Source organism: Harpegnathos saltator, unplaced genomic scaffold (genome assembly GCF_003227715.2).
Source record: "Harpegnathos saltator strain DR-91 unplaced genomic scaffold, Hsal_v8.6 scaffold290, whole genome shotgun sequence".
Taxonomy (NCBI): domain Eukaryota; kingdom Metazoa; phylum Arthropoda; class Insecta; order Hymenoptera; family Formicidae; genus Harpegnathos; species Harpegnathos saltator.
In genome coordinates this window covers 111856-135840 of record NW_020230084.1, presented here as the reverse complement: position 1 = coordinate 135840, position 23985 = coordinate 111856, and the positions used below count along the sequence as shown (strand labels likewise).

Sequence of the window (23985 nt, the reverse complement as noted above, 5' to 3'; positions counted from 1 at the left end):
CTTTAATATTATGTGCCTCGATGTATAATCAAGTTTATATATAAGTGTATAGATAATAAAATATAGAGAGATATATAATTCGTTGCCTTTAGACACAAGTTTGAGTCGGTTTTTCTACTCCAAGATAGATTAGATAGAGATCTGGGTATATACTTTATTTATTGGATATTCTCGATCATTCGTTTCACTTCGTTGATGTAAGAATCCGGCACTTTGTTTTCCCTCATCTCTTGACATTTGCGTTCCATCACCTCCTGCAACTTTTTCTTGCGCGCTTCAACTTCCGCACGGATTGCCAGACCTTCCTCGAACATATTTTGACGTTCGGCGATGCGTTCTCGTTCTTTTTCATTCACCTGTAAGCGAGATAAACGTTAACGTATATGTGTGAATGCGTTCAACTTTTTCATAGCTACAAGAATTAACAATACAAACCTGCTTTAATATCTCGGCACGAAGAATCGAAGTTTGCTGTTGCTTGCGCTCGCGTTCCTCCTTTTCTTTGCAAAGAGCTGCTTGTTGCACGCGTACGATCCTCTCGAATTCCCGTCTATCTCGCTCGATCTCGATAGCTTGCATAATGCGCTTATTATTTATCTGCTCCATCCTTCCCTTTTGTAGCATCTTTTGAGCTTCCAGTCTTTTCAGGGCTCCTTCCTTTTCCTTTCGTCTCCACTCCCGCTCCACCTCTTCACGAACTCGAGTCATGTTGATCTCGTCGATATGCGCCTGCAATTTTATTATCGCCATTCGTTCAGCTGATGTTGCAATTGATGATTTTTTCGTTAAATATTATTCTGACATGGTAGTATTGTGCAATATATAAATGCTGAATGTATACTCGGAACGAGAATAGAATAGAAATTAATAACGTTCAATTTACGTTAATTGCCATTTCCACGAAAGCGAAAATGGACTGTTTAATTCCTTATTGAACGAGAAAATAATGCGGATATAATAAAACAAACGCGAAGCTTCATAATTTCGAAACGGGAGCACACATAGTAGATAGCGAAGCTTGACGTGGCGCTCGTGGATTCAGTAACCTTCGACAAGTATACTACGTATACTACGTAAATAGAAACGTACGCAAAAACGTACGTAGATAATTGTAAAAGCTACACACAAAACAATGCGGAATGCGAGAAAATAATTTCTCATACAAATGATTGCATTTTCACTAGCAGAAGAATTCGCGCAATATTGCAATGTATTTTATCGGGTATAATTTCTACAAATATATCGATATTTCATACCTGAATCTCACGCGTATGTGTCGCTCGAGTCACTATTCTGGTCCTCTCTCGCTCCTTTCGTAAATTTTCCAGTCTCTGCTCTTCCTTCTTTTTGGCGTCCCTTTCCTCCTTCTGCCGAAGATGGTCTTTTATCCTAAAAAAAAAATGTGTCCTCCATAACTGCATATTCTCTGAATTATCTCGGGTTTTTTCATTTCAGACGCAAATGGTGCAACTTAGTACAGCTATGAAGAACAGACTCAGGATCGAAAATAACTTCAAACATATAAAATGTTAAAAACGGATGATACCTCAAGTCTATAATTCTGTTTTCCTCCTGTTCCACATCCTTGTAGCGTTTCATTTGTTCGGACACCTCTGTGAATTCCTGCCGCACTCTGGCATGTTCGGCCTCCTTCTTGCGCTGCCTCTCAGCCTCATCTTGCTGCCACGCGACGGTACTTAAATTGATGAGCCGACTTTCTTCCTGCTTCTTCTCAAACTTGAGGACTCGTTGCTCCTCGTTCTCCTCGATCTGCTCCTTCAAAAACTTGGCGAATCGCAGCCTCTTGGCAGCATCCTCCTCTTCCTTCCGCAATTCTTCCTTGACCGCCCATCTTCTCTCGTCCTCCATCATATCGTCCAGTCGCTTCTCCTCCTCGAGAATTTCTCGTTCTATCAGTTTCTTCTCGGCGATCTGCACGAATGAGACAGCCGCTTGTGTGAAAGACAGATTTTACAAAATTTATAAAAATCATAAAATCCAAAATCGATCGAGTATCACCTGAGCGTCGCGGATAGCTCGGCATTTCGTCTCCAGGATGAACCGATTGCACCTTTGTACCTCCTCCTCCTGCTCGAGCCGCATGTTCTGTGCTCGGTCAAGGATATGCGTCATTCTCTTCCTCGCCTCCTCCTCAATCTCGCTGGTTTTCGGCTCCTTATCACGGCTCTTCTTCAAGTCCATTAGGCACATTGCCTCCTTACGCTCCATACTTTCCCTCATTAATCTTTCTTTTTCCTCCTCCGCGGCTTCCGCGGCCGCTTGCCTCTCCTCATCCGTGATCACGCGATTGCGTTCCTTCAGGCATTCGTACTCCTTCTTCGTCATGATTTTCGGATAGACCATGCGTTCCTTCGAAGGTATCAGATACTTCCTCACGCCACTTTTATCCCTTATCTTACCGATCTGTTAAATTTACAGTCATTTATCTCGGTTTTGCTTTCAGCTGGATTTCGAGACATTGCAATATTTTTCATTAACTACGCGGCAGCCTTTCGCCGTCCCGTTTTACAATCGATTACCTCTTTCCCTTCGTAGGCGCTAGATCTCCTCAAGTGGATCGGTCTGTCCTCGAGCATGCGATCGCAAACCGGCGGCGGATGGATCGTGTACACCCCCGCCGGAAACTTGGAGTTGCCGCGATACTCGAAGTTGCCGGATTTCGTTTTGCGCGCCATGGTCCTCGACATGATCGCATATCACGACGACGATATTACTAGCTTCTCCGGCAAAGTGTCAGCTAAACGACAGCTGCGCCTCACGTGCGGGCCGATTCTTCATCGAGATACTTTTGTCCTCTTTGCAACGCCTGAAATGATGAATATAATCACGTACATGCACGCGTGTCAGGTAAACAATAAACGATAACCCTTGACGCTTGAAAAGTAAAAAAGAAGAAAGATTGAGGATCGCAAGACGCGTCTCAAAAAAGACGAAAGGCTACAGCTAGAGGAAGAGGAGAAAAAGTGACGAAGATGACGTTGATAACGACCCTTGATACCACCGCGAGAAGACGAGAAAAGTCAAGGTAACCTGATAGCAGCAACCGCGGCGAGATACTGCAGTTAACTGTTTGCCGATGAGCAACCGTTCCTTTGTTTGTTCGATAGGAATTATGTCAGCGGGGATATACAGGTGGCCGATCGTGTTACGAGGATCACGTTTCGCGTTACCGCGAACCGACGGTGCGGTTAGCGAGTAATAATCTCACGAACGAGGGAAGCAGCGGTTCGGCGTGTTCGGCCGAAGAAAATACAAATGTCGACGGAATATATATATATATATATAATATACAATACCATTGTTCACATTACGGACGAAATTTGCGAAATTGATTCGTGGGTGAATTTTATAGTGGAAAAAAACAAAAATAATACGGAGCCGCCCCAACTTGTGAGATAAGGGTGACTCATACGAAGAAGAAAAAAAATAAAGAAAACTTTGTACCGGCAATGTAAAATTACACTTATCGATATGTAGGTGCACTTATCGGTACGGCTATCGCGTGAGCGAAATTAAGCGGAGAGACCGCAAGGGTATCGCGCTGTCCAATGAAGGAAGACATAACTCGCGTCATTGACACGCATCTGTTTTTTTCTTTTCCAGGGGAAAGTACAAGTAATCGATCGATGATTGTTATCGGCGGACAATCGGTGCAACGTGCTTCGCGTATTCAATTTTACATACTTCTGTATGCAAACAAATTCTTCAATATTTATATATGTTTATATATGTTTTTGTTAAAATTGCCGCACCGCAGTACAATCCCGTTCATCGTTTTCGCGCTGCAGTCTCACCGCTGCACTTGACCTTCCCTACCGTCAGTTGCCATGAGAACGTAATTCATGCTCCGCCCAGAAGGATAAAAAGAAAAACTCGAGCATTGTGTTCTCCGCAGTTTTCTCCATATATTACTTATTTCCTGTTAAAATAATTTGTCATTTTTTATTAATTCGTTATTATCGTCGTTGTTATTATCATTGTCTTTTTTTCTCCGGTGCGGCAAATAGCGCATAGATTGCGCTTAATAGTCTCAAAAACGGCATCTCACCTTATGAGTAACAATTATCCGATCGATAAAATAAAATATAGAGGTTTTGCACAAATGTAGTTAAAAGTTATGATAGCAATTCAAGACAAAAGAAAATCGATCGCGCGTGTATGTAGGGACACGCTTTACATGCTCGAGTTAAATTTAGCTTGAGGGCTCTTTGACAAAAGAAGAAAAGAAGCAGCTCGAATGACTCTAAGGTGGATCGCGAACTACGTGGAGCTGTTATATGTTATTACGCAAAATATATGACAAAATTCTTGCATTTTTACCGTGCAAAATTTCCGTCTGGAAGATGAAACAACGCGAACGCTGTATATATCGGACAGTTTCAAGTACACTTTCAGATTTCTTTTCGCCTACCTCCTGGAAATAGCGTACACACAAAGTTGAAATCACTATTTCGTAATCTAGCGCTCAAGGAAATTCAGCTGCTCTTAATAGAGCGTATGAATAAATAATTTGTTTATCTAATTTTGCATTCACCATGCAAATCACGGTGTACCCTAGTGTTCACGTTTTGTAAAATGACGAATTCACTCGAGTCTTTTCGGTTTTGTCGTCGTCAACGTCGCCTTGCCCGCTGTCGTCGTTGTCATCGTCGTCGCCGCCGCCGCCGTCGTTGTCGTTGATCCGAGAGGGCTAATGACGACGGCCCCCCACGGTAACGACCTCAGACTACCACGTGGCGCTGCTATGTACCTGGCGACCTCGCACTCGCGTGCTGCACACCGGCTTCGGCACACCGGGTCTGCCGCGCGGCGCGTCCCTAGACATGAAATCATGTAACAAATCAGACATAACAAATCACGAAACGAGTTAAAGTGGGACGGTAAATCGGCGACGGTTTTGCGCGTCTCGCTCGCCGGCTGATAACGAGGACACCGCTGACCGAGTCGTAGAAATTTCACGCTGAACGCCTCGTCGCTCGAATTCACGAGTGTCAAGAGTTCACAGATTCGAAACGACCTTCCGTAATAAATAATGAAAATGAAAGAGTGAAGTCAGAGGACATTCGTCGGACCGAAAGTGAATTCTCTCACGTGTGGTCGGAGCAGCAAATGTGAAAGTGGATATATCGACGAAGCCGCTCGACGTCTGGATGGGAGAACGCGACTCGGCCAGCGTTGCTTCACCGCGGCGTGTTCACATCGGGGTGTTCATGCCAGCCGCTGCGTGTCGCAGACCCGCCGTTCGAAGAACATCATGTGTGTGCAGAGAAAGATGGGCTAACTCACGTTATCAGAGACGATCGATGAAGTAGCGGGCTAATCCAGAGACTAACAGGTGAGTACACACACACACACACACACACACACACACACACACACACACACACTGGTATTTACATTCCGCTTGATTTATATTTAACAGTTTTTCCCAATCTCGATAGCCTTGATGTTGACGTAATGAGCCGAGCTCTCAGGATTTCTCTCGCAGTGTTCTCTTTAATTTATTAAAGATTGGATGACGTAAACAAGATGTTTATATCGAAATGTAAGCCTTCGGCTTGTTTTTCAAATAAATGTAAACTTCATCCAGCTTATATATTCTAATTATACTCGAATGATCTTATTATACTTCAACCGAATCGATGATGATTCGCGCGCTAAAGAAATAGATCCTGCTTGCCTTCGCCGTTCTCGTTTTCAACACTTGTCGCCGCATCGCAAGAATCGAAGACTGCGAAATCGCAGAGTTCGACCCCTGAGACTTCGGCCTCGGTTCTCCGTGAGACTTTTTCTCATTCGATCGATAGCTCGCTTCTATAAGCATAACACGCGTAATAAGCACGGATAGATTGCCGGTACCGGAGAACTTCTGCGAAAAAGGCCAGGCTGGCGGGATGATTTTTTGCCGAAACTGCCGGCCGGCCGCCGATCTCTGGCGGATTTCGTCGATATTCGCGAAGGGGGATGTCGATGACCCTTATACACCCGGACGTAGATACTATTGCAACAAAGTGAAGAGGCGCACGTTCGTTGTAAAGATCTATCTATAGCATTCATCGGCCACATCGCCGCACATACGTACATATTGTTGGCGTTGTCACAACAAAGAAACCCGAGAAACGAGACCGATGCCTCCTCGGCATCTCTTTCTCTCTCGCTCGCTCGCTCTCCATCTATATTTTCGGTTAACCCTTTGATGTACGACAGTAACCCACGTTACCACCTAAACCACTTCTTTATTTTTTGGCCTTTTATTATGTAATTAACGCATTTAGATCGGTTTTCTTGCATTTTACTGGTATCTTAGGGATAAAAGAATATAAAGAAATAATTTAGGAAGATTTGTTATTTATTGCAAAAGTTTTATAAATGAACAAAGAGCAAAAAAAACATTTTTTTCTGATCTCGGATTCGTGATCAGCGACCTCCCCCCAAAACCATTATACACCAAATTTCACAAATAACAGGATCAACACAGAAAAATGTATGCTTCAAAGGATTAATTAAATTTGCCTGCGTTTCGCGCGCTGTTGCCAAGTCCAATTAATCAAACATGCAGATATATTCCTCCGTTCCGAGTGAACGGCGGAGTAGAACGACGCATTAATGTCGCGATGTGGATTACTTCAACGCGGAGTGCCGCTGATGGGCATTGCCGGTTGAGTATTCCCCGGGGAGCGAGGGATCGAGGGCTGGCGAAATCCTCCTCCGGGAGGAACTATATTACGATCGCTAAAAAGTGGCACTCAAAGAAACGACGCCGCTGCGGCAGGTGATGGCACAAGGTTGTCTGCCGTACACTAACGCCGTACACTAACCTTATATAACGCAGAACTACAAAGAGGATACCTGTAAGTGGTCCGGTAAATTATGAAAGAACTCTTCTCCCCCCGAAAGGGTTCCCCGGCTAGTTATATCGGCGTCACACTAACATTATCCAAAGAGTGAGGCATGAAGCGTTCATCCCCTCCGTATCGATGAGGCGCTCAAAGTTCTCCGTTCTACGTTCAACAGACAGAATGAGGGAGGGAGAACACGCTCGAAATTTCTATTTTCGAAATAACATTGGGTGCATTCACGACACTCAACGGTTGTGCGACTGTTGAGTGACTTCGTTCTGAACGCGTCCTGAGCGATGCGCTCACTCGCGCAACATGTTGAGTGAGCAGTCGGCCATTTTTCCCATTATAAATATTCGTCGCTACCTTTGCTGATCGGTCTCCGATCCAACATGGCGCAGCCCATGAATGAAGAAAATAACCAAGAAAATAGTCATATAAATCCAAATATATATAGCGGGGAATATGTCAAGGATGATGTAAAATACATTGTAACAGACACATATGAATTATATTTATGAAAATACTTAATAATTACGAAACACATAAGCGCGAAGACGGGCCGTAATATTCAGTACAGTTTATCTGACCTTCTTGCGCGCAACAAAATCGCGCAGAACTCTCAAGAAGAATCAGTTGCGCTCAGTGTACATCTCTATACCGCTAACTAATCGCTCACTCATCTGATACTCAACTGTCGTGCAACTGTTGAGTTCCGTGAACGCACCCATTGCGGCGAGTTTCCCAACTGTGGATGCTTAGGACTTAGCGACGACGCGAGCAAGTTTTTATCGGCGTTTTATGAGACTCGTCGATCAGCGCGAAGACGTTTAAAAATTATAAATCTGCTGGCGGAGGTAATAGCGCTTGCTCATTAGAATTATTCATGTTCAAGCAAAGTCTATTTTGTGACCTGCGCACGAGGCCGCACGAGTTACATTGATGCTTCTAGGAAAAGAATTTAATTACAGAAGGTATAATGATGATGTGTTATAACGATGTTGGCCGATCGCTTTATCATAGCGAAGTTATCATTGAGCGTATACGCGTAACTACTCGCAAGTGCGCCTACAGATAAGAAGCGGAATATATGTATGCGTGAGCAGTATACGCTAATATATGGCTATTAGCAGCTCTCTGATGCATACGTTACTTAACGAGTTCCTACCGAGACATTTAGATATTGAGCGTCGTTCCTAAGTCCGACGGAGTCGCGCGAAAAGGAGAGTATCTACTTTGAGAAAAAAAGTTCCAACTATATTCATACCGACTATTAGCGCCGTGGGGGCGCGATACTTCCAGTCTGCGAATAATTCTGTCGATTCGGTTTCCCCGAAGACGTAACATTGTAGATGCATAACACAGAGAGGGGAGCAAGAAAATAGCGGACATCGCGTCGAGAGACATTAAATATGATCGACTCCCTCGCGTGTGCCCCTTCTCCGATCGTCCTTCCGGCTCCCGTCGTCGCCGTCGCCTGCGCCGCAGGATGCGCGTCCTGGACGGCCAATTGAAATACGCTCCGCGTCGAAGGGCTCTTTTGAAGAGAGCTGTTGTCGCTCGCGCGTGTAGCGTGTTAAATAGAGGGGGACAGGCGACTCCATCGCACCGCCGAGACTCGCGCTCCTTCACGCGTGACAGTCTGAGGGCACGATGACACGTGGATGTACGTCGTGGACACTGTCTCTCCGGGTGATATCGAGCGTGAAGAATAAAGTGTTGTGGCGTCCCGCGCGGCGCGTCGAGAGACCAGCGGAGGCCTCAACGCATGCGGAATGTCTGATTAGAAAGAAATGCGAGGCGCGAGACGTTTCACGTGTCCACTCGTGCACTTCGTCGCGAAGTTATTTTCGGTGATAACAACGACACGTCATACACGTTTGCGATACCGTCGCAGTGCGGTAAAATTCGCGAAAGTGGTCGTGCAGGCTCGACAGCGTGAAGAAGCACTGTTAGCTGCTGATTCCTCGTTACTTTAGTGGTGTAATGAAGTAAAATTATTGTAAAGAGATAGATAGAGAGAGAGAGAGAGAGAGAGAGAGAGAGAGAGAGAGAGAGAGAGAAGAAGACGAGGTATTTTGCGGAAAGAAATAAACGTTCATGAAATAAGAGGAAAAGAAAGGAAAAAGGATGTAGGGGGTGGTGCAAGATTTAGCGTGACATATAAACTCAGCAGTGTTGATGATCAGAAGTAACGTTAGCTAGTTATACCCTCTGTCCGTGAGCGACAGAAGAGCACGATGTTCCGTTACAGTTTAAGTATGGAAGTTGCATTACCGTGTGAACTGTGTAACAGTAGAATTAATAATCGACTGAACACAGTGCTTCACTGCGTCGTATCTTTATATAGTTGCTTCACTGTGTGTGATATTCATTTAGCTTCTGGATATGTCGGCACGAAGGTAATTTGCATATATACCTTCTTTGTTATTAAAATTAATATAATCAGCATGACTTCGATAAAATGTAACGGCGAAGTTTCATAACTAGTGACACATTGAACATCCTTGTGAATTATTTTTGAAATTTAATCATATCTTGTACCTGAAACTGAGATAGAAAAAAATAATGTAAAAATATGCAATAACGCGAGTATCCTTTGCTGTTTAAATATTATTAAAGTATTTTTTGAAAATACACGCGTATAGAGTAGCGAACCGGTGAAGTAAGTTCGAAAATATCGTCAATTTTGCGACCCAAACTACGGCTTTTCGTTTGTTGCCGGTAATTTCGTCTAAAAGTGTTGATTGCCGTGACATTCAACAATTACGTTCGCGGTTGAACTACAATGTTAAGTTGATCGAATTTTACTTACGCATTTTAGATATGCGTCGCGCACATGTTACAACGACGAAAGTTTCCAGTACGAACGTTCCTTTTTTCACTTTTCAATTCAGTCTCGAGGGGGATCGTTCCCTACGCTTTCGAGTTCTTCGATGCGACCGTAAATTTCCGTATAAGTAAAAAAAAAAAGAGAAAAAGAAAAATGCATGTGCGTTGCTCTGACGAGTGAAAGAGATAGATAGATAGATAGAGAGAGAGAGAGAGAGAGAGAGAGAGAGAGAGAGAGAGAGAGAGAGAGAAAGGGCGGCAAAGAAAAAGAGAGAAAAGCGAGAGAAGAGCGAGAGAGAAAAGTAGAGGCAAGGGAGGCGTGTATCGCGTGCGAAACGTAATTTCTCCCTTTTTCGTGTGTTCTGCACACCATGCAGTGGATAGTTGATGCACAATGCGTACGTGCGATCGATAAGAATCGATAGGAGGAGCCTTCCAAACGAAAAAAAGGAAAAAAACACCGTAGAATGGTTGACATATAGTGCACGAAGCTTTGCAATTATTGCCTTCCCTTTCGTGAGTGCGTCTCTCTCTCTCTCTCTCTCTCTCTTTCGCTCGCTCCCTCTCACACTCCTTACTCTCTTTCTCTCACACTCCCGCTCTCACTTCTCGCTTCCCACCCCTTCGCTATATATTATTTGCATCGCGAGACTTTGTTCAACTTCATCGACCAAAACTACTAAAGTATAACGTTGGCTTTTTAATAATTAATTACCTTCCTTTCCCCCCTTTCAATCGCGATTACTGCAGCGTGTTTCTTGCGAATGGAAGGGAGGTGGAGGACGCCGCCTTTCTGAATACTTTTAAACGCGACTGGAGCGAAATGTTCCAGCGAACTTTCGAGTCTCGTGTCACTTAACTATCGCATAAAGGAAAATGCGATTACACGATCGGCACCTGAACATCGCGTTAAAGGCACGCAAGAGGAAAACGTCATCGTCGTCGTCGTCGTCGTCGTCGTCGTCGTCGTCGTCAAGAGAAAAATTCAACGAGTCACTCGCGCAATCTCGTTGGCCCAAGTTCGCGACATTCCGTAGTAAAAAACCGCGCAGCCGGTCCGATGACACCGGGAGAATCTTGCCCCTGGAATTTAACAAATGTTCCATAGACACGAACGATTCCAACATCCTGACCTGCGACATTGTGGAGCTCTTCTGTGAGAACAGCGACACCAATCATGTTGCATTGGCGGAACGGGCGACCTGCATGGGGATTTCCAGCTCGACGGAGCAGAAAGAGGACGCGATTGACATGTGCTCCACGTGCAAGGATTGTGCAGAATGCCAGTTGCAGAATAGCGTCGCGAAGATGCGCGAGACCGGAGATCTAATGAACGAACAGGATGAGGAGGATGAGGAGGAACATATCGATTATTACGAAAACGAAGCGAATAAGAGGACTTCCATGTCGAACACGGTCACCTCGTTAGATTATGAAACTCCTATCATCGTGGATTTAACCAGCGAAGAGTCGAGGGCTACCTGGAAACAAAGCCGAATTCTGAAGCGATTCGATGACGGCAAGAACTCAGAAATGTCGGGTGAGAACGCGATAAAAACATGTTAAAAAAAAAAGTACAATCTATCAATGTCTAATAATTCGTACCTTCATTTCGACTTCGACGTCGACATCAAAGAACAAATATATGACGCATCATCAATTACGCTCCTCGTGTACAAAAACGGTCGCGTGCAAAATGTGCAGTGCACCTTCGCGTAACATATTATCAACTCGTGTATGTGTGCGTATGTGTGTGTGTGTGTGTGTGTGTGTGTGTGTGTGTGTGTGTGTGTGTGTGTGTGTGTGTGTGTGTGTGTGTGTGTGTGTGTGTGTGTGTGCATTAACTTGTAAATCTACCTATAACTTTTTTAACACATTGTTTTTTCAAGCTTTATGATTTCATAACGCAAAGAGAGAGGTATTTGCGTGATTTTAATCACTCACGGCCATTCTGAGAGACACAGAACCTAAAACACAAAATCACAATCTTATGAATAAGCGTTCGCTCCCTTGTTAATGAGAAAATTAATGCTTTGGTGCAAAACATATGATTCTACCACACGGATACTCTCTAATGAGATACATAGAATTCTATATTAGATTTAACTGCAATAGTAAATGTGACTCTCGTTCTCTTCTAGAATCTCGCATCATGATAGCCGACAGTTCCAGCAGGCTGCAACGCAGCGGTACAGGCGGTAGTTTAGCGACCGCCTTGAGGGATCGCGGCCCGTGCGTGATCCCCGTGCAGCCTAATCGTTCCCTGCCCATTCTGCCGGCGCCGCCGACGCCGACGAGGTCAGCAGCGTCGATCGTGACGTCGAGGAAAACACGCTCGCCGATCCTCAAGCTGTCGAAGCCCGTGAGCGTGGACAGCGTCGTCAAGGTACAATCCGAGAAATCTTCGAGTTGCACGAGCGAGCTCAGTGAGTTCCCGTTCAGGCAGCGGGATGAGAAGAGCGACGGGATGATACTCGCGAGCGAACTCATCGATCGGACGAATTACACCCTCACGGACATGCCTAACGTCGTGCAGGTGGTAAATTCAATTCTCACAGCGGCGACGTCCGATAAGAGAACAGCGTTTCCGGTGGTACTATATCTTTCAACAAACATAATACATTTATCGTTATGTTATATAGTTACTGTGCACTGCACAGTTAAACTTTCTTGGCCGACGCTAACGATATCCATAGATAAAACTTGTGAGTTATTTAACGCCGCTTACTTTTAAGTATCATTGCGACTTGCTGTCAGTTTTCTTTAGCGATGATGATGTACGTGTTACAGATTGCGAAAGAGATCGGTAGCGTTAAGAGAAAAAGCAGCGAAGATCTGGACAGGGAATATGAGAAAGAGATTACCAAGGAGGTAAAGAAACGGAGAAAATCCCACGAGGTGGACGCCAGTCACACGCGCGACGAACGCGTCGAGAATATTTTGAAAGAATATTCTAGGACGTGTCCTGGTAATTTGGCGGACAAAGGAGAGAGGCGGTCGCAGCACGTGGTGTTGGGGCTGTGGGATGACAAAAGGTATTCGTCGTCAGTCATGGTGTCGACAACGGAGCCGGAGGTGGAGAAGACGAAGGAGATCTGCAACAAAGTTGTGCCGCCTTTAAGACTGAAGAAAGTTGTGCGCGAAGGTACGATTTTTCGTTTTAATCTATCATTGGGAAAATAATGTTCCATAAGTTACTAACGCATGACTCTTCAGCGGCACACGAAATTTTTCTTCCCTTTCCTATTTCGTTCTCAGCGAGCATCACCGATGAGTACCGCAATGTCGAGGTGAGCAATGAGTCAGGCAACGAGTTGAATTACCGCATCGTAACCGGCGCCACGCCACGTCCGGAATCTCCATCCGAATACTCCACGGTCTTCTGGAGCAACGTGAGCGCAGAGAAAGATGCTGACAAGCCGATCTTGCGAGACAAGAACCGGCGATCCTCGCCGAAGAGCGACGGCTACAAGATCAAGTACCGTCGTAACCGGCTGCGTCAGAAATTACGGGAACTGCGCGGCAAGGCGCTGGAACTGTCGCGCGAGATGGCCGTTCGCAGCAATGACGCCGACACGAGTCCGCAGCGTAGCACGCGGCTGCGACAGATGATGAACTGTTATGAGAAGCAGATCGAGAACGTCTCGAAGCTGCTGTGCAAGCTCTCCGCCTCTATACCGCCGATGTCGACTGACGAGATCGTCGACCTCAACTACGAGGACGAGCTGGACGAAGAGCAAGTCGTCGAGAGAACCGCCGGCGACAGCGGCGGTGTCGCACAGGTGATCAATGGGATGTTAGCCGCTAGGCAGTCAGCCAGCGTTTCCCCGTCGCCGTCGCTGTCGCCGTCGCCGTCGCCGTCGCCGGAACCGCCGAAGCTTTCACCACGTTCTCCCATTGACTACGAGAAGAGCAAGTCGCCGGACAAAGTGAGAGACAGTCCGCCGGTGCTGCCTAGGGTGTACATCGCGATCCAGCCGACCACCCTGGAATGCACGAAACAGAATTTAGGCAGCGCGACAAGCTGGCACGGAAGTAGCGACGATTCGTCAAGCTCATCGATTAAAAAGGGAGTTAAGATTTTCGACGATGCAGATCGAACAGTTATTCGTAGCGGTGTGACGGATGAACCAGCTGTGTCTCCAATTTCATCGTCGGAGTTTGAAGGTCTGGGAAACGATACGGCAGAATGGGACACGGAGGAGCTTTCGACGAAGCTGTTGTCAACTTTGAAGAATCCGGAGATCGAGGAGAAGATCCAGGAGGACACGAAGACATTCGACGACGTGGACGAGCCTGAACGTTCGACATCGCCGATATCTTCCGACGACTTTCTACGCTCGACAGTGAACATCGAGATAGACGAAGGCGACACGAGGGACACGAAGGAACCCGCCGCCGTTCAAGGATGTCTCGATGAAGTGATCGCGCAGGTTGCGGAAGCCCAAACTGTGAATAAACAAATTGTTCGCGAGAAACAAGAGGAGAAACAGGAGCAAAGCAGATCGAGCGAGATGTTGTTACCTTCGTCCAATCCGATTCTCGAGGGAACCAGGAACAGCACGGAGCACACGGCCTACGATTCTGACGAGAGGGTCAACAGTGAAGGTAGAATCGTCGCGAGTACGTCTACTGCGGCACAAGAAACACCAATGACAGTCGGACGACCGCAAGTGGCCACGTCTAATGTGACTAACATCTTGCAACTGCAATCGAATTACTACGGCGCGCCCGTTGCGAGGGACAAGGTGGTCTTCACGGGCGTTATACAGAATACGAGGAACGCGCAGAAGGTAAGTAACCTGGGAAAGCATTTCAAATTAGCTGCGATGAAATTACAAAAGGAGTACAAAAGAAACCAACTGCTAACAGATTAGATCTAAGAAGTCTAAACGTATTCCAGTGTACTCAGGTGACGTCGAGCGTTAGCCAACCCGTGGCTTTAAATCCAACGATACCTCTGGTGTTCGCTCAGTCTGGATCAAGTGTTAGCAGTTCGAACCAGCAATGCGTTGTGTAGGTGTAACTCTGGCACTTTACAAACAATATAAATTTCATTTGCGGCTATTTAATTTCATTTTGCATGTCAGTTTGCCAAACAGTTGCAACAACGAAGTCGCTCAAGACAGTGCCGGTCAACGAAACGAGGGGAATCGCATTATGACGGAGCAGTTTCCCACACTGGGCAACTGGGTGACACGAATGTCGAAGAAGCAGACTGCCAAGTCCAAGTCTAAACTACAGTCTGGAGTGACACTACCAACTGCGTCGACCGCAAAGGTGGCTCGCGTAAGCGTACTTTCGCCCCAACAACCATCCTTCCCGATGACGATAACTTTTTTAACTGAAATTCCACCAATTTACTTGCGCTCAGGTTCCTGGACTGGAGACGCAAAAGGTGCGCGCGAGTGTGCCGAGCAATGTAACTCGGAGCAACATTGTCAACGTAGCTCCGCAGTGGAACACTGAGAGATGGCAACGTCAACAACACCAGCAGCGTCAGCAGCAATTGTACGCCGCAGCTTCATCAGCTGCGCCCGCAGTCCGAACAGGAATCTGCCCGCCGATCTCGGTTACCCAGTTCTATCCACCTAATTATGCGGTAAGAAACAGCGGTATTAACGAGTTCGTACGAACCAGTCGCTGTATGTGAAGATATCCGAAAAAGAGAAAATTCATAATTCTCATCGTTACAGATCGATCCTTACGGCAGCGGCGCAGCTTATGGCTACCACTCAGCAATATGCCCATACGGTGACTATTCTTATCACTCGCGGTTGCACACGGCTGCGCCACCAATAAGCGGTTACCAGATACCGCTTCAGGACTCTCACTCCTCGCCGCTTCGTCAGATGCAGCATCTGGACAAGCGTTTCCCGACGCATCTGCAGGAGGCGGCGACGCGGCACTTCACCACGGATCTTCTCAAGTATCCCGCGTCTTTATCCGCAGCGGGGAATTATCAGCACACCGTCGCCGGTTTGGATTTTGATCGACTGAGGACAGCGACGGCGGCCACTCAAAACGGCACCACCGCATCCACAGCTTGCCTGACACCGTTGTTATTGCCGCCGCCGCCGCCTCCGCCGCCTCCGCCTCCGCCTCCGTTGCCAGGCGCAGCGCAACAGACGTTGGCTCGTACCGCTCCTTTAGCTGGCTATTCTTCAAGTACTAATCAGTGCGGCAGGAATAGGATGATTCCAGACGTTGTGGCCGCGGCAGCAGCCGCCGCTGTGATGGCAGCAGCTTCTTTCGGCCGACAACGTGGTCCTTTGCCACCGTACGGAAGAACCGATGCGGAGATGATGTCCGGAGGTATCAGCGGCATGATCGACAGCGAGTCCACACAGCTGATAGCAAATAGAACAGCGAGTCGTGAACGTCTGCCTGAACAAGTACAATCCGTCACCGGCGGAGTCAGCGTGAATTCGCGGCTGAACACCGGCAATTATCATCAGTTACAGAATCTGATTTTGGATAGACTGCCTTACGTGAAAACTGATGATGCTTATTCGCAATCGGCTATCTTCAATGACAACGCGCAAGAGGCAGCTTCCATGTCTTCGTCGACATACAAGATCAACACAATTCCGACGTCCAATACATTGATCTCAAAGGAGACGGCAAGAAAGGAGACCCGTAATTGCGATACCCCGCACTTGGGGAAGGTGAATCGCACTCTGGAAACTACGAACAACCTCGAGTGCTCCAACTGCGGTCTGATTGGCTCTATGTTTAAGTGTTTGGGTTGTGAAGCGGCATTCTATTGCGACGAGAGGTGTCAGACTCGTCATTGGAGCATCCACGTTGAGAAATGTCCGAAAAGGATGCCTAAGTTGAAAAAACTCGTCTGAGAGAAATATCGTAGAAGCTTGGAAAATCGTAATTTGTGAGAATCTGGAAAAATCACAGGTTGACATTTATTAAATATCCAAGGCAACACTTCTCATCATTGTCTCTCAATATTCTTGCCGTAATACGATCCTTTTACCTCTAGTCAACATGTAATAAATTTTATAACGAGTGCAAGTTATATCTTGCAGTCGTATTGAATTTATATTACGATGTGATAAGGTGTGCCTGGTTGTAAAACAAATGCTTGTTGTAATTTTTATGGCGCATCGCTCATAGTCTAACGTTTCGTTTTGTAAATTGCGAACTGTGAAAGACAAAGAGCTCAGCGCACCACGCATTATATTCCTTGTTATTACGCGTTAAATGATATATGTATTGTGCAATAATTATAATACGAAGGATAATTGTAATCTGGATAATAATTACGCGTCAGTTCTCGTTGGTATGTATTATGTGTTTCAATGTAACAAGTGTTACGAACGTGCTACCTCTGATGTACCTTACGCGTAGTCGTAGCGATTAAGAGATTCGACTGCAAACTTATATTACCAAATGCGAAATCGACAAAAGAACGCTTTATCGGAAATGTGTGTCAAAGAAACCAGCTAGAGTATGGTATGAAAATTAACTTTTATTCTTAAACGTATGTATCTAAAAGCACGCGTTGCTTTGAGAAAAATAACACTTAGAGTATATATATGTCTTAACACTTTTTAATTATGTATGAGAAACAAAATTATCGACAAATGACATTTTTATACTTTTATAAAAGTTGTACCTGTAAAGAGATTGCAGCACTAAACTCGTTTAGATGGATGCAAATAAATGGATGGAATATAAATGATAAATGGCGTATCTGTGCATATATATGATCTGCAGAGTAATAGTTTTTTATGGAATACATGGCTTAGAGCTGTAGAACCACAAGTTTATTTTTGTGTATCCCAGAATATAGAATATAGAATATTTATCAACTGTATAGATATATTTATCCAAACATATTTATATAACGTATCTAAAACAAAAAAAATATAAAAGATACTTTAATTTATAGATCAAAACAAATAATATGTAAGTGTATCCATTTATCCAGGAGAAAGTTAAATTTTGCTCGTTTTTTCCCCAGCTTGCTTAATCAACAGATTTAAGAATTTGTGAGCTTCTTGATAATGAGGACTTGTCTCTTTAGCAACTCTTTCCATCCAAGCAGTCAAATTTGGTCTCTCCTTTTGTGGATCATAACCAGCTAAGCCTATCGAAAGAAACGAAAGATAGATTCCTTATTATTTAAGTTACAGACATTGTATTATAATAGATGAGACCGAAAGATGTATACATGACTTACGTGTTTGTTCAATTTCACAAGTACCAAATATGTCAGCTACAGTGATGGTATTTCCAGTTAAAAATAATTTATCTTTCAGCCATACATTTTCGATAAGATCGAGACAATCATTCAAACGTTTTTCGGATTCTGCTACTTTTTCTGCTTTTGGTGCCCTCCCTTTTATAAGGGGCAGAAGAAACTATAACATAAACCATTTTAATGTTAGTTCACAAAAATATATAAAAGAGTATTACCTGTATTAAAAAGTACGTAGCAGCATGTAGTCTTGTGTTAAGATGTTGCCATTCGAGATATTCGTCAACCTTTGCTTGAAGTTTAGAATCAGATGGGTACCAACGATCATCCACTTTAAATTCTCTAGATATATAACGCACGATCCCTACACTGGAATAATTAAAAAGACAAAGCAATCACAAGCCATCCAAACCAGAAATAGATGCAAGTACGTCTCTTATTACTGTTATTTACTGTTATCTATAACTAATAATACCTTTCAGCAAGTTTGAAGCCATTATGATCAATGACAGGTACTTTCTTCATTGGATTAATTTTTTCATATTCTGGGGTAAGTTGCTCCAGATTCTTCAAGTTTATAATATTCCGTTCAAATGGTAAGTTACAGACCTTGAGAAATATATATAAAGCTCTCGAAGGTTGTGACATCAAATCATAATACAACTTTAAAGACATAATTGAGAAAGAAGAGTCTAAAAGTGAAATGAAAATAAAATAGTAGCAAAAAGACTAAATAAAACTTACAGTAAGCACTGACTTTAACACTGGGGAATACATGCATATTTTTTACATAATGCATTTAACTTAAATAATACACTTTAGTAATTGCATGACACAAAATTCTTGTAGCAGTTTTAGAATTAAATAGCTTTGTAGCTACCTTGAATTGTAAATTTATCTCGATATCACACATAACACGCGCGCGTGTGCATGCACGCACACACACACACACATGTAAACACATTCACTATACATTCACTATACATGTCAAATATATTGATATTAAACTAATTTACTACAATTAACTCATTAGATGCATGCATATAATGAAAATAAAGCATGGAATTTATTCAATAAATGAATAAAAATAATATATGCAGCTAAACGATAATCAAGAGAAGCATTGAATTTTAACCCTGCTTAAAAATATGATTAGAACGTATAAAATTCGTAAGTACTTACAACTGATTTATTTGCGACAGGTCCGGTTAAGGCGACAGCTGCTAATTTTACGATGATTGACAGCAACAAATAACCGAATATTATATTTGCACCGTCTTTCGTGTTTCGAACGTGGACTTTGAAACCTTCAACACATTCGACCGCTAAACAGCGTTCCAATGTTCACTGTCAGCACTGCAAATCTATAGTTTATGTCACATATACTCTAGAATTTCAGTACCGGCAATGAATATCGGAACGCAGCCGTAGTCTCGATTTGTGTCGTTGCCGAAAATCGCAACTATAGAATTCGATTATAATAATAGCGGCATCCAAATTTCTAACATTATCATGTATTTAAAACACAGATTCTCAAATAACTCTATCCTTCAATGCTATCGAATTGTCGAATATTTCAAGAACGCAGATTAACAATAAAATAGCTCATACAAATAATTTTTGACAGTTGAACTTTAATTTTTTCTTTTTTGAAAATTTTGATTTCTTTTTCGTCTAAAATGAAAATGAATAAGTAAAGTTCGCTCTGATATTACACGTTATTTATGTAACATAATACTATTCATGACTGCCAATTTTCCATAATTTTCGGTACTTGCTCTTTAATTCACAGATAAATACGACTGTACGACACCACAAATTGTTACTTTCTAGAGTGGAAATGACGAAGCAAAACAAATTTATCCTCTCGAGATACGAGAGGGGATGCGATTGCATATCTGTTATGTATCGTATTTGATAACGGAAAAACTCACAAATGTCACTTACGTCGCAACTGCTTCTTAGGCTGCGTTCCGATATTCACTGCCAGCACTATAAATCTATAATATACGTGACAGAAACTATGTATTTTCAGTACTGGAAGTGAATATTGGAACGCAGCCTTAAGATATAAGACCATCGATATTTATACGAAGTAATCCAATTTACATGCTTGGATGGACTTGCATGCGTTTGTGCATAGCTGCGAAATTCTATATACATGAAAGCAGATGGCGGCACTAATCAATTCGGCTGCTAGTCAGATGCCAAGTAAAAAAATGGCGGACTGCGAGAAGGAGGAGGCGCACAATCTCGTAAGTTACTTTACCTAATATTTATCTAATCATTCGGATCGTGTGGCTTGTGTAATCTGTCACGAGATATTGGCTGCTTATCTATCACTAAACGTGAATCACGTTTAGGGTTTGCCAATTCGACCTCTTACAAGATGCATTTTGAGGTTAAGTCGTCTCTTGTCATCAGGTCGTTTGACATTTGCTTGAACGTTTGTTTGGTACCTGAATATTTGTTGTGTTCCATGTATATGTTGGAGTCGATAACTTAGCGATGCTGCTTCTGTTTTCAGCAAATGGAGTTTGAGTGGGTGCTTCGTGAGGAAGTGCACTCTTCGCTATCGCAGCTTAAAAATATATTAATAGTATGTATATTGTATGTAAAATAAGTGTAACCATGTAGTGCGCATAATTAAATTATCATAGTGTCGTTATCCTATGTTGAGTTTTTAGAGATCAATCCATAAGCATGTTAATATTGATTATTTATTTGCTTACAGGAGTGTGCTCAGCGATTTCCATTGACACTCTTCGGTAATGATCAACATAATAAAACTGACAGATTTGTGTTTGCGGCTGCACACGATCAAGTCAAGTGTGTTGCCGTTCTCACCGGCGACAGTATTACAAATGCGGTAAGATATTTAGTATGTTATTGAAATCATAAGTGAAATCAGTTGTATTTATAAAAGTATATGATTATACTTATGTTTTGTCACTGCTATTACTGCTTGTAGGAAGTAAATTTTAAAGTACAGCGACAACAAAACATAAATATGAGAACAAGTATTCAAAACGAACATCCATGGAAGTTACAACAGATACAAGATGCTGCTAACCATTTGCAACAAGCCATTGCCCATATAGACAATGTGGACAGGCATTACCTTTTTAAGACTTCAGATGAAGTCATGCATGTTCTAGGTAATATTTTGGGTTGTCTCCAAAGGAGCAGAACCAGTTTAATTGTCCCTAGAAAGAAACCAATGGACGATCTTATTAAGAGTCGAAATATGGTACGTATCTTTTATATTTTGTTCTATTATAAATAGAATGGCACTCTTACTCATGTATTCTAAATATTTTTGCTTATAGAAATCTCTTAATCCGAACCTCCCAGAGAATCTGGCCATTAGTTTTTATATTCAAAGCTACAAACTGGTCTTAGCAGTTTATCAATTAGAGAATGCTCATGGCAGTGTTAAATATGAAACACAACAGGCAGAATGCAGCGTGCCATGGCTAAATGATGCTCTTGTTCTGCTTACTATCGCGCTACAACTTTGTCAACGACTAAAAGATAAGGTTTGTTACTGCTACAAAGACTTTAATCAAATATTTTATTAATGAAATAAACTGATTGTATGAAACTTTTCAGATATGCGTTTTCTCCCAATATAAAGATTTTACAGTAGGTTCTCGTGTTCCTTCAGTGCTGGGCTGATAATCTAAGGAAATTTATGCGTTTGAAATGGAACTTGATACATACAGGATGGTGCTATGTGCAAGTGAAGAATTTTGGCCTCAATTGGTAACACTTGCCTTGGCCTTTGTTTCTACATATGTTAATTGTTTCCTTCTCGTCGTATGTCTCATCGCATACTCTCATTACATAACTAGAATGTTATTGTAGAGTTTATAATGGTAATTACAGCGTGCGCCTAGTTAAAGCGATATATATCGTGTTCTGTAATATGTTAGTTAAACTCAAACGTCGGATCAAACACACGGGTATGTGAGACAAATGGATAATAATAATAATAATACTAATATTAATAACAATAATAACAATAATGATTCACTATTGTTATCATAGGCCAGAAATGGAAGACTTATAAGCATTTTGCCAATTACTGGGGTGCCTACCACCATGTTGTATTATGTTCTCCCCTTTTCTGTGGCAATTCTGATGAACATTCGAGCCTTTAACCTTAGATCAAATTTGGACTTGTTTCGTCTACGAGTTGATAGAGTGGTATTTAATAAGTCTGCTGTGATTTTAGAAATCTACACTGTAATCCTCTCCTTACTGGACTAGTACATATTTTTATGTATTAATCGCTATGAATTTTATCTTATTGCGTTATTTATTAATTGTATAGTCATTGTGTATTATAATTCCTAACTATATTTTTAACTATATTTTATTTATTTCCGCAAATACATCTGGTCATATAATTCTTCAAAAATATCTGTGAATATAAAAATTCAGATGCAATAATTCAAATCGATACCTTTCTCGTAACAATAAAATGTGCTAACTCGAAGTTAACTATTATGTGTATAGTTCTAGAACACACATACACACATGCTATCTTATTAAATATTAATTTAAAAATAATAAGTAAAAAAATACCATGTGCCTCGTGACAAATTCCAATTTAAGTAAAATACATTCCCCAAATAACGCTACAATTTTATAATTGGTATTTTGATTACTGGCCATATGGGATTGCCATATAATATATACATACGAATTAAAAAGAAAAAAGTACAGTAGGTAGGATTGCCAAAGTTAATATTGTTCTAGATTTGTTAACAGTAGGGAAAGGATTAAGATTTATAATTGAAAGTGCTTAAAGACTATAAATAGTCACAAATCCTGTAAATTAAAGATGATAAAAAAAAGTAAGTTTTTGTGTGTAATTTTTCGGTTAGTGAAATAATTACTGTGTATTGGAACAATGTTCGAAAAAACCGAGAATACAACAGATATGATTGTTTTGGAAAATTTAATACAAAATTTTCTATGTATCATGTTGAATGAAGAAAATTATACTTGATCTTCAATCTTGTAACTATAATAGCAGGAAATACTACTAGAGAATGATGTTTGTCTAAAATATTAAAATATGAAAACACGTGTTTATTAAAATGTAATGTTTATTTTTATCTTTCATGAATGATCAGTTTGATATCAGAAAATGATGGTACATTAAACTTTAAATTTATGTACAAGACATTTTTCTGTATTATTCATTACAGCTTTAGTATACTGTATATTTCTCTTAAAGTTCGATTAAGTATGTTGTACTTATATGTAATTAATAATTTATTTGCAAGAATTAATAAATGTTTCAATTCTAATATAATGTGTGAAACAAAAAGGCAAGATTCAAAAGACTGTAACTTAAAATAATGTTGAGGTAGTTTATTATTGAATCTTACCTATATTTTGTATAATAGAAGGTGGATGTGAGTAATATTATTGTTGAGTAATATTACTTGAAAAGTAGAGAAATATCCGACTTACGGTTGAATTATATTATGATCCTAATATTTTAGTAAAGATGAATTACATTTTCATAATACACACTTTGAAACCAATTTGTGATGTTACAGTTCACAATAACAGATCCTATTGAGAAAACAGGTTCCTTCTGGAATTTTTAGTTTCCAGTTATGACACAATTATGACTGCTTTAATTAAAAGTCGCGAAGGAAAAAGTATTTACGAGTTTGAAATTAAAATTTCGCATATATTAACAATTCTTGAATTACTTGCACAAAATTTAGCCCAGAAAATGAATGAACTTTTGAGCTTTAAAGGGAGAAAAGCAATAATTGACTACATTTTTTATGAAAAGAACTCTTTACTTTCACCTGCAATTTTTGCAGCCGCGCAAAAAGTTTAGTTAAAAAGGACAAATTTTATATAATGAGGAAAAATGTGTATAATTACAGAAGCGTCGCTTTATCCTCAAGCGGAGATTCGAACCACTCGAGTTTTTGTTACGGTAAAAGAGACGTTCTATTTTGCCGACGGTCTTTAATCCAGCGGAGATTCGAATCAGAGAGACTACTTTATCGATGATATTTCGCGGCGGATCCGCGAGTGGCG

General features: G+C 42.0%; 4 protein-coding genes across 21 annotated transcripts; 2 read left to right on the top strand and 2 right to left on the bottom strand.

The window, feature by feature from the left end:
* Positions 1 to 9: 9 nt before the first annotated feature.
* On the bottom strand, positions 10 to 5368 carry LOC105181550 (cilia- and flagella-associated protein 45). Of its 3 annotated transcripts, none has more exons than XM_025299726.1 (9): positions 5308 to 5368; positions 4556 to 4838; positions 4342 to 4435; positions 2541 to 2827; positions 2020 to 2424; positions 1547 to 1932; positions 1257 to 1389; positions 436 to 729; positions 10 to 356 (listed from the first exon to the last, which is right to left on the bottom strand). In XM_025299726.1, the coding sequence occupies exons 4-9, from the start codon at positions 2706 to 2708 to the stop codon at positions 159 to 161; spliced, it is 1584 nt and encodes a 527-aa protein (XP_025155511.1). In that variant the 5' UTR covers positions 2709 to 2827; positions 4342 to 4435; positions 4556 to 4838; positions 5308 to 5368; the 3' UTR covers positions 10 to 158. The 3 variants fall into 3 exon arrangements, with proteins under 3 accessions (XP_025155511.1, XP_011136705.1, XP_011136706.1); XM_011138403.3 differs by lacking the exon at positions 5308 to 5368 and adding an exon at positions 5113 to 5186; XM_011138404.3 differs by lacking the exons at positions 4342 to 4435; positions 5308 to 5368 and having other exon boundaries at positions 4556 to 5068.
* On the top strand, positions 5202 to 16992 carry LOC105181549 (probable GPI-anchored adhesin-like protein PGA55). 5 transcript variants are annotated; one of them, XM_025299725.1, is made up of 8 exons: positions 5202 to 5356; positions 11834 to 12285; positions 12483 to 12837; positions 12951 to 14485; positions 14596 to 14708; positions 14783 to 14981; positions 15067 to 15294; positions 15389 to 16992. In XM_025299725.1, exons 2-8 carry the CDS (start codon positions 11845 to 11847, stop codon positions 16544 to 16546), a joined length of 4029 nt encoding a protein of 1342 aa, XP_025155510.1. In that variant the 5' UTR covers positions 5202 to 5356; positions 11834 to 11844; the 3' UTR covers positions 16547 to 16992. The 5 variants fall into 5 exon arrangements, with proteins under 5 accessions (XP_025155510.1, XP_011136702.2, XP_011136700.2 ...); XM_011138400.3 differs by lacking the exon at positions 5202 to 5356 and adding an exon at positions 9953 to 11232 and having other exon boundaries at positions 11834 to 12228; XM_011138398.3 differs by lacking the exon at positions 5202 to 5356 and adding an exon at positions 9953 to 11232 and having other exon boundaries at positions 11834 to 12231.
* Positions 16993 to 17454: 462 nt separating this feature from the next.
* On the bottom strand, positions 17455 to 19874 carry LOC105181547 (Glutathione S transferase T3). Of its 11 annotated transcripts, none has more exons than XM_019840619.2 (6): positions 19858 to 19874; positions 19093 to 19274; positions 18386 to 18602; positions 18129 to 18279; positions 17893 to 18073; positions 17455 to 17799 (listed from the first exon to the last, which is right to left on the bottom strand). In XM_019840619.2, the coding sequence occupies exons 3-6, from the start codon at positions 18583 to 18585 to the stop codon at positions 17648 to 17650; spliced, it is 684 nt and encodes a 227-aa protein (XP_019696178.1). In that variant the 5' UTR covers positions 18586 to 18602; positions 19093 to 19274; positions 19858 to 19874; the 3' UTR covers positions 17455 to 17647. The 11 variants fall into 11 exon arrangements, with proteins under 11 accessions (XP_019696178.1, XP_025155512.1, XP_025155513.1 ...); XM_025299727.1 differs by lacking the exon at positions 19858 to 19874 and adding an exon at positions 19689 to 19838 and having other exon boundaries at positions 18386 to 18519; positions 19093 to 19235; XM_025299728.1 differs by lacking the exon at positions 19858 to 19874 and adding an exon at positions 19689 to 19838 and having other exon boundaries at positions 18386 to 18519; positions 19093 to 19217.
* Positions 19875 to 20066: 192 nt separating this feature from the next.
* On the top strand, positions 20067 to 22460 carry rogdi (rogdi atypical leucine zipper). Of its 2 annotated transcripts, XR_849627.3 has the most exons (7): positions 20067 to 20165; positions 20438 to 20509; positions 20645 to 20779; positions 20882 to 21160; positions 21240 to 21449; positions 21523 to 21875; positions 21961 to 22460. XR_849627.3 is itself a non-coding variant. In XM_011138406.3 (6 exons), exons 1-6 carry the CDS (start codon positions 20082 to 20084, stop codon positions 21586 to 21588), a joined length of 846 nt encoding a protein of 281 aa, XP_011136708.1. In that variant the 5' UTR covers positions 20067 to 20081; the 3' UTR covers positions 21589 to 22460. The 2 variants fall into 2 exon arrangements, 1 of the variants encoding a protein (XP_011136708.1); XM_011138406.3 differs by having other exon boundaries at positions 21523 to 22460.
* Positions 22461 to 23985: the final 1525 nt, after the last annotated feature.

What these genes read in the sequence shown, in the direction of transcription:
- LOC105181550 (XM_025299726.1), bottom strand. Translation starts at nt 2,708, where the DNA reads ATGTCGAGGACCATGGCGCGCAAAACGAAATCCGGCAACTTCGAGTAT. An exon ending in GCGCCTACGAAGGGAAAGAG is followed by an intron (nt 2,425 to 2,540) that starts GTAATCGATTGT and finishes TAAATTTAACAG; the next exon opens with ATCGGTAAGATAAGGGATAA. An exon ending in CACATACGCGTGAGATTCAG is followed by an intron (nt 730 to 1,256) that starts GTATGAAATATC and finishes ATAAAATTGCAG; the next exon opens with GCGCATATCGACGAGATCAA.
- LOC105181549 (XM_011138396.3), top strand. Translation starts at nt 10,569, where the DNA reads ATGCGATTACACGATCGGCACCTGAACATCGCGTTAAAGGCACGCAAG. An exon ending in ATACGAGGAACGCGCAGAAG is followed by an intron (nt 14,486 to 14,595) that starts GTAAGTAACCTG and finishes AACGTATTCCAG; the next exon opens with TGTACTCAGGTGACGTCGAG. An exon ending in CGACCGCAAAGGTGGCTCGC is followed by an intron (nt 14,982 to 15,066) that starts GTAAGCGTACTT and finishes ACTTGCGCTCAG; the next exon opens with GTTCCTGGACTGGAGACGCA.
- LOC105181547 (XM_025299727.1), bottom strand. Translation starts at nt 19,806, where the DNA reads ATGCAATCGCATCCCCTCTCGTATCTCGAGAGGATAAATTTGTTTTGC. An exon ending in CTGTCGCAAATAAATCAGTT is followed by an intron (nt 18,520 to 19,092) that starts GTAAGTACTTAC and finishes ATATTTCTCAAG; the next exon opens with GTCTGTAACTTACCATTTGA. An exon ending in GGCTTCAAACTTGCTGAAAG is followed by an intron (nt 18,280 to 18,385) that starts GTATTATTAGTT and finishes TAATTATTCCAG; the next exon opens with TGTAGGGATCGTGCGTTATA.
- rogdi (XM_011138406.3), top strand. Translation starts at nt 20,082, where the DNA reads ATGGCGGCACTAATCAATTCGGCTGCTAGTCAGATGCCAAGTAAAAAA. An exon ending in GCGACAGTATTACAAATGCG is followed by an intron (nt 20,780 to 20,881) that starts GTAAGATATTTA and finishes TACTGCTTGTAG; the next exon opens with GAAGTAAATTTTAAAGTACA. An exon ending in TTATTAAGAGTCGAAATATG is followed by an intron (nt 21,161 to 21,239) that starts GTACGTATCTTT and finishes TTTTGCTTATAG; the next exon opens with AAATCTCTTAATCCGAACCT.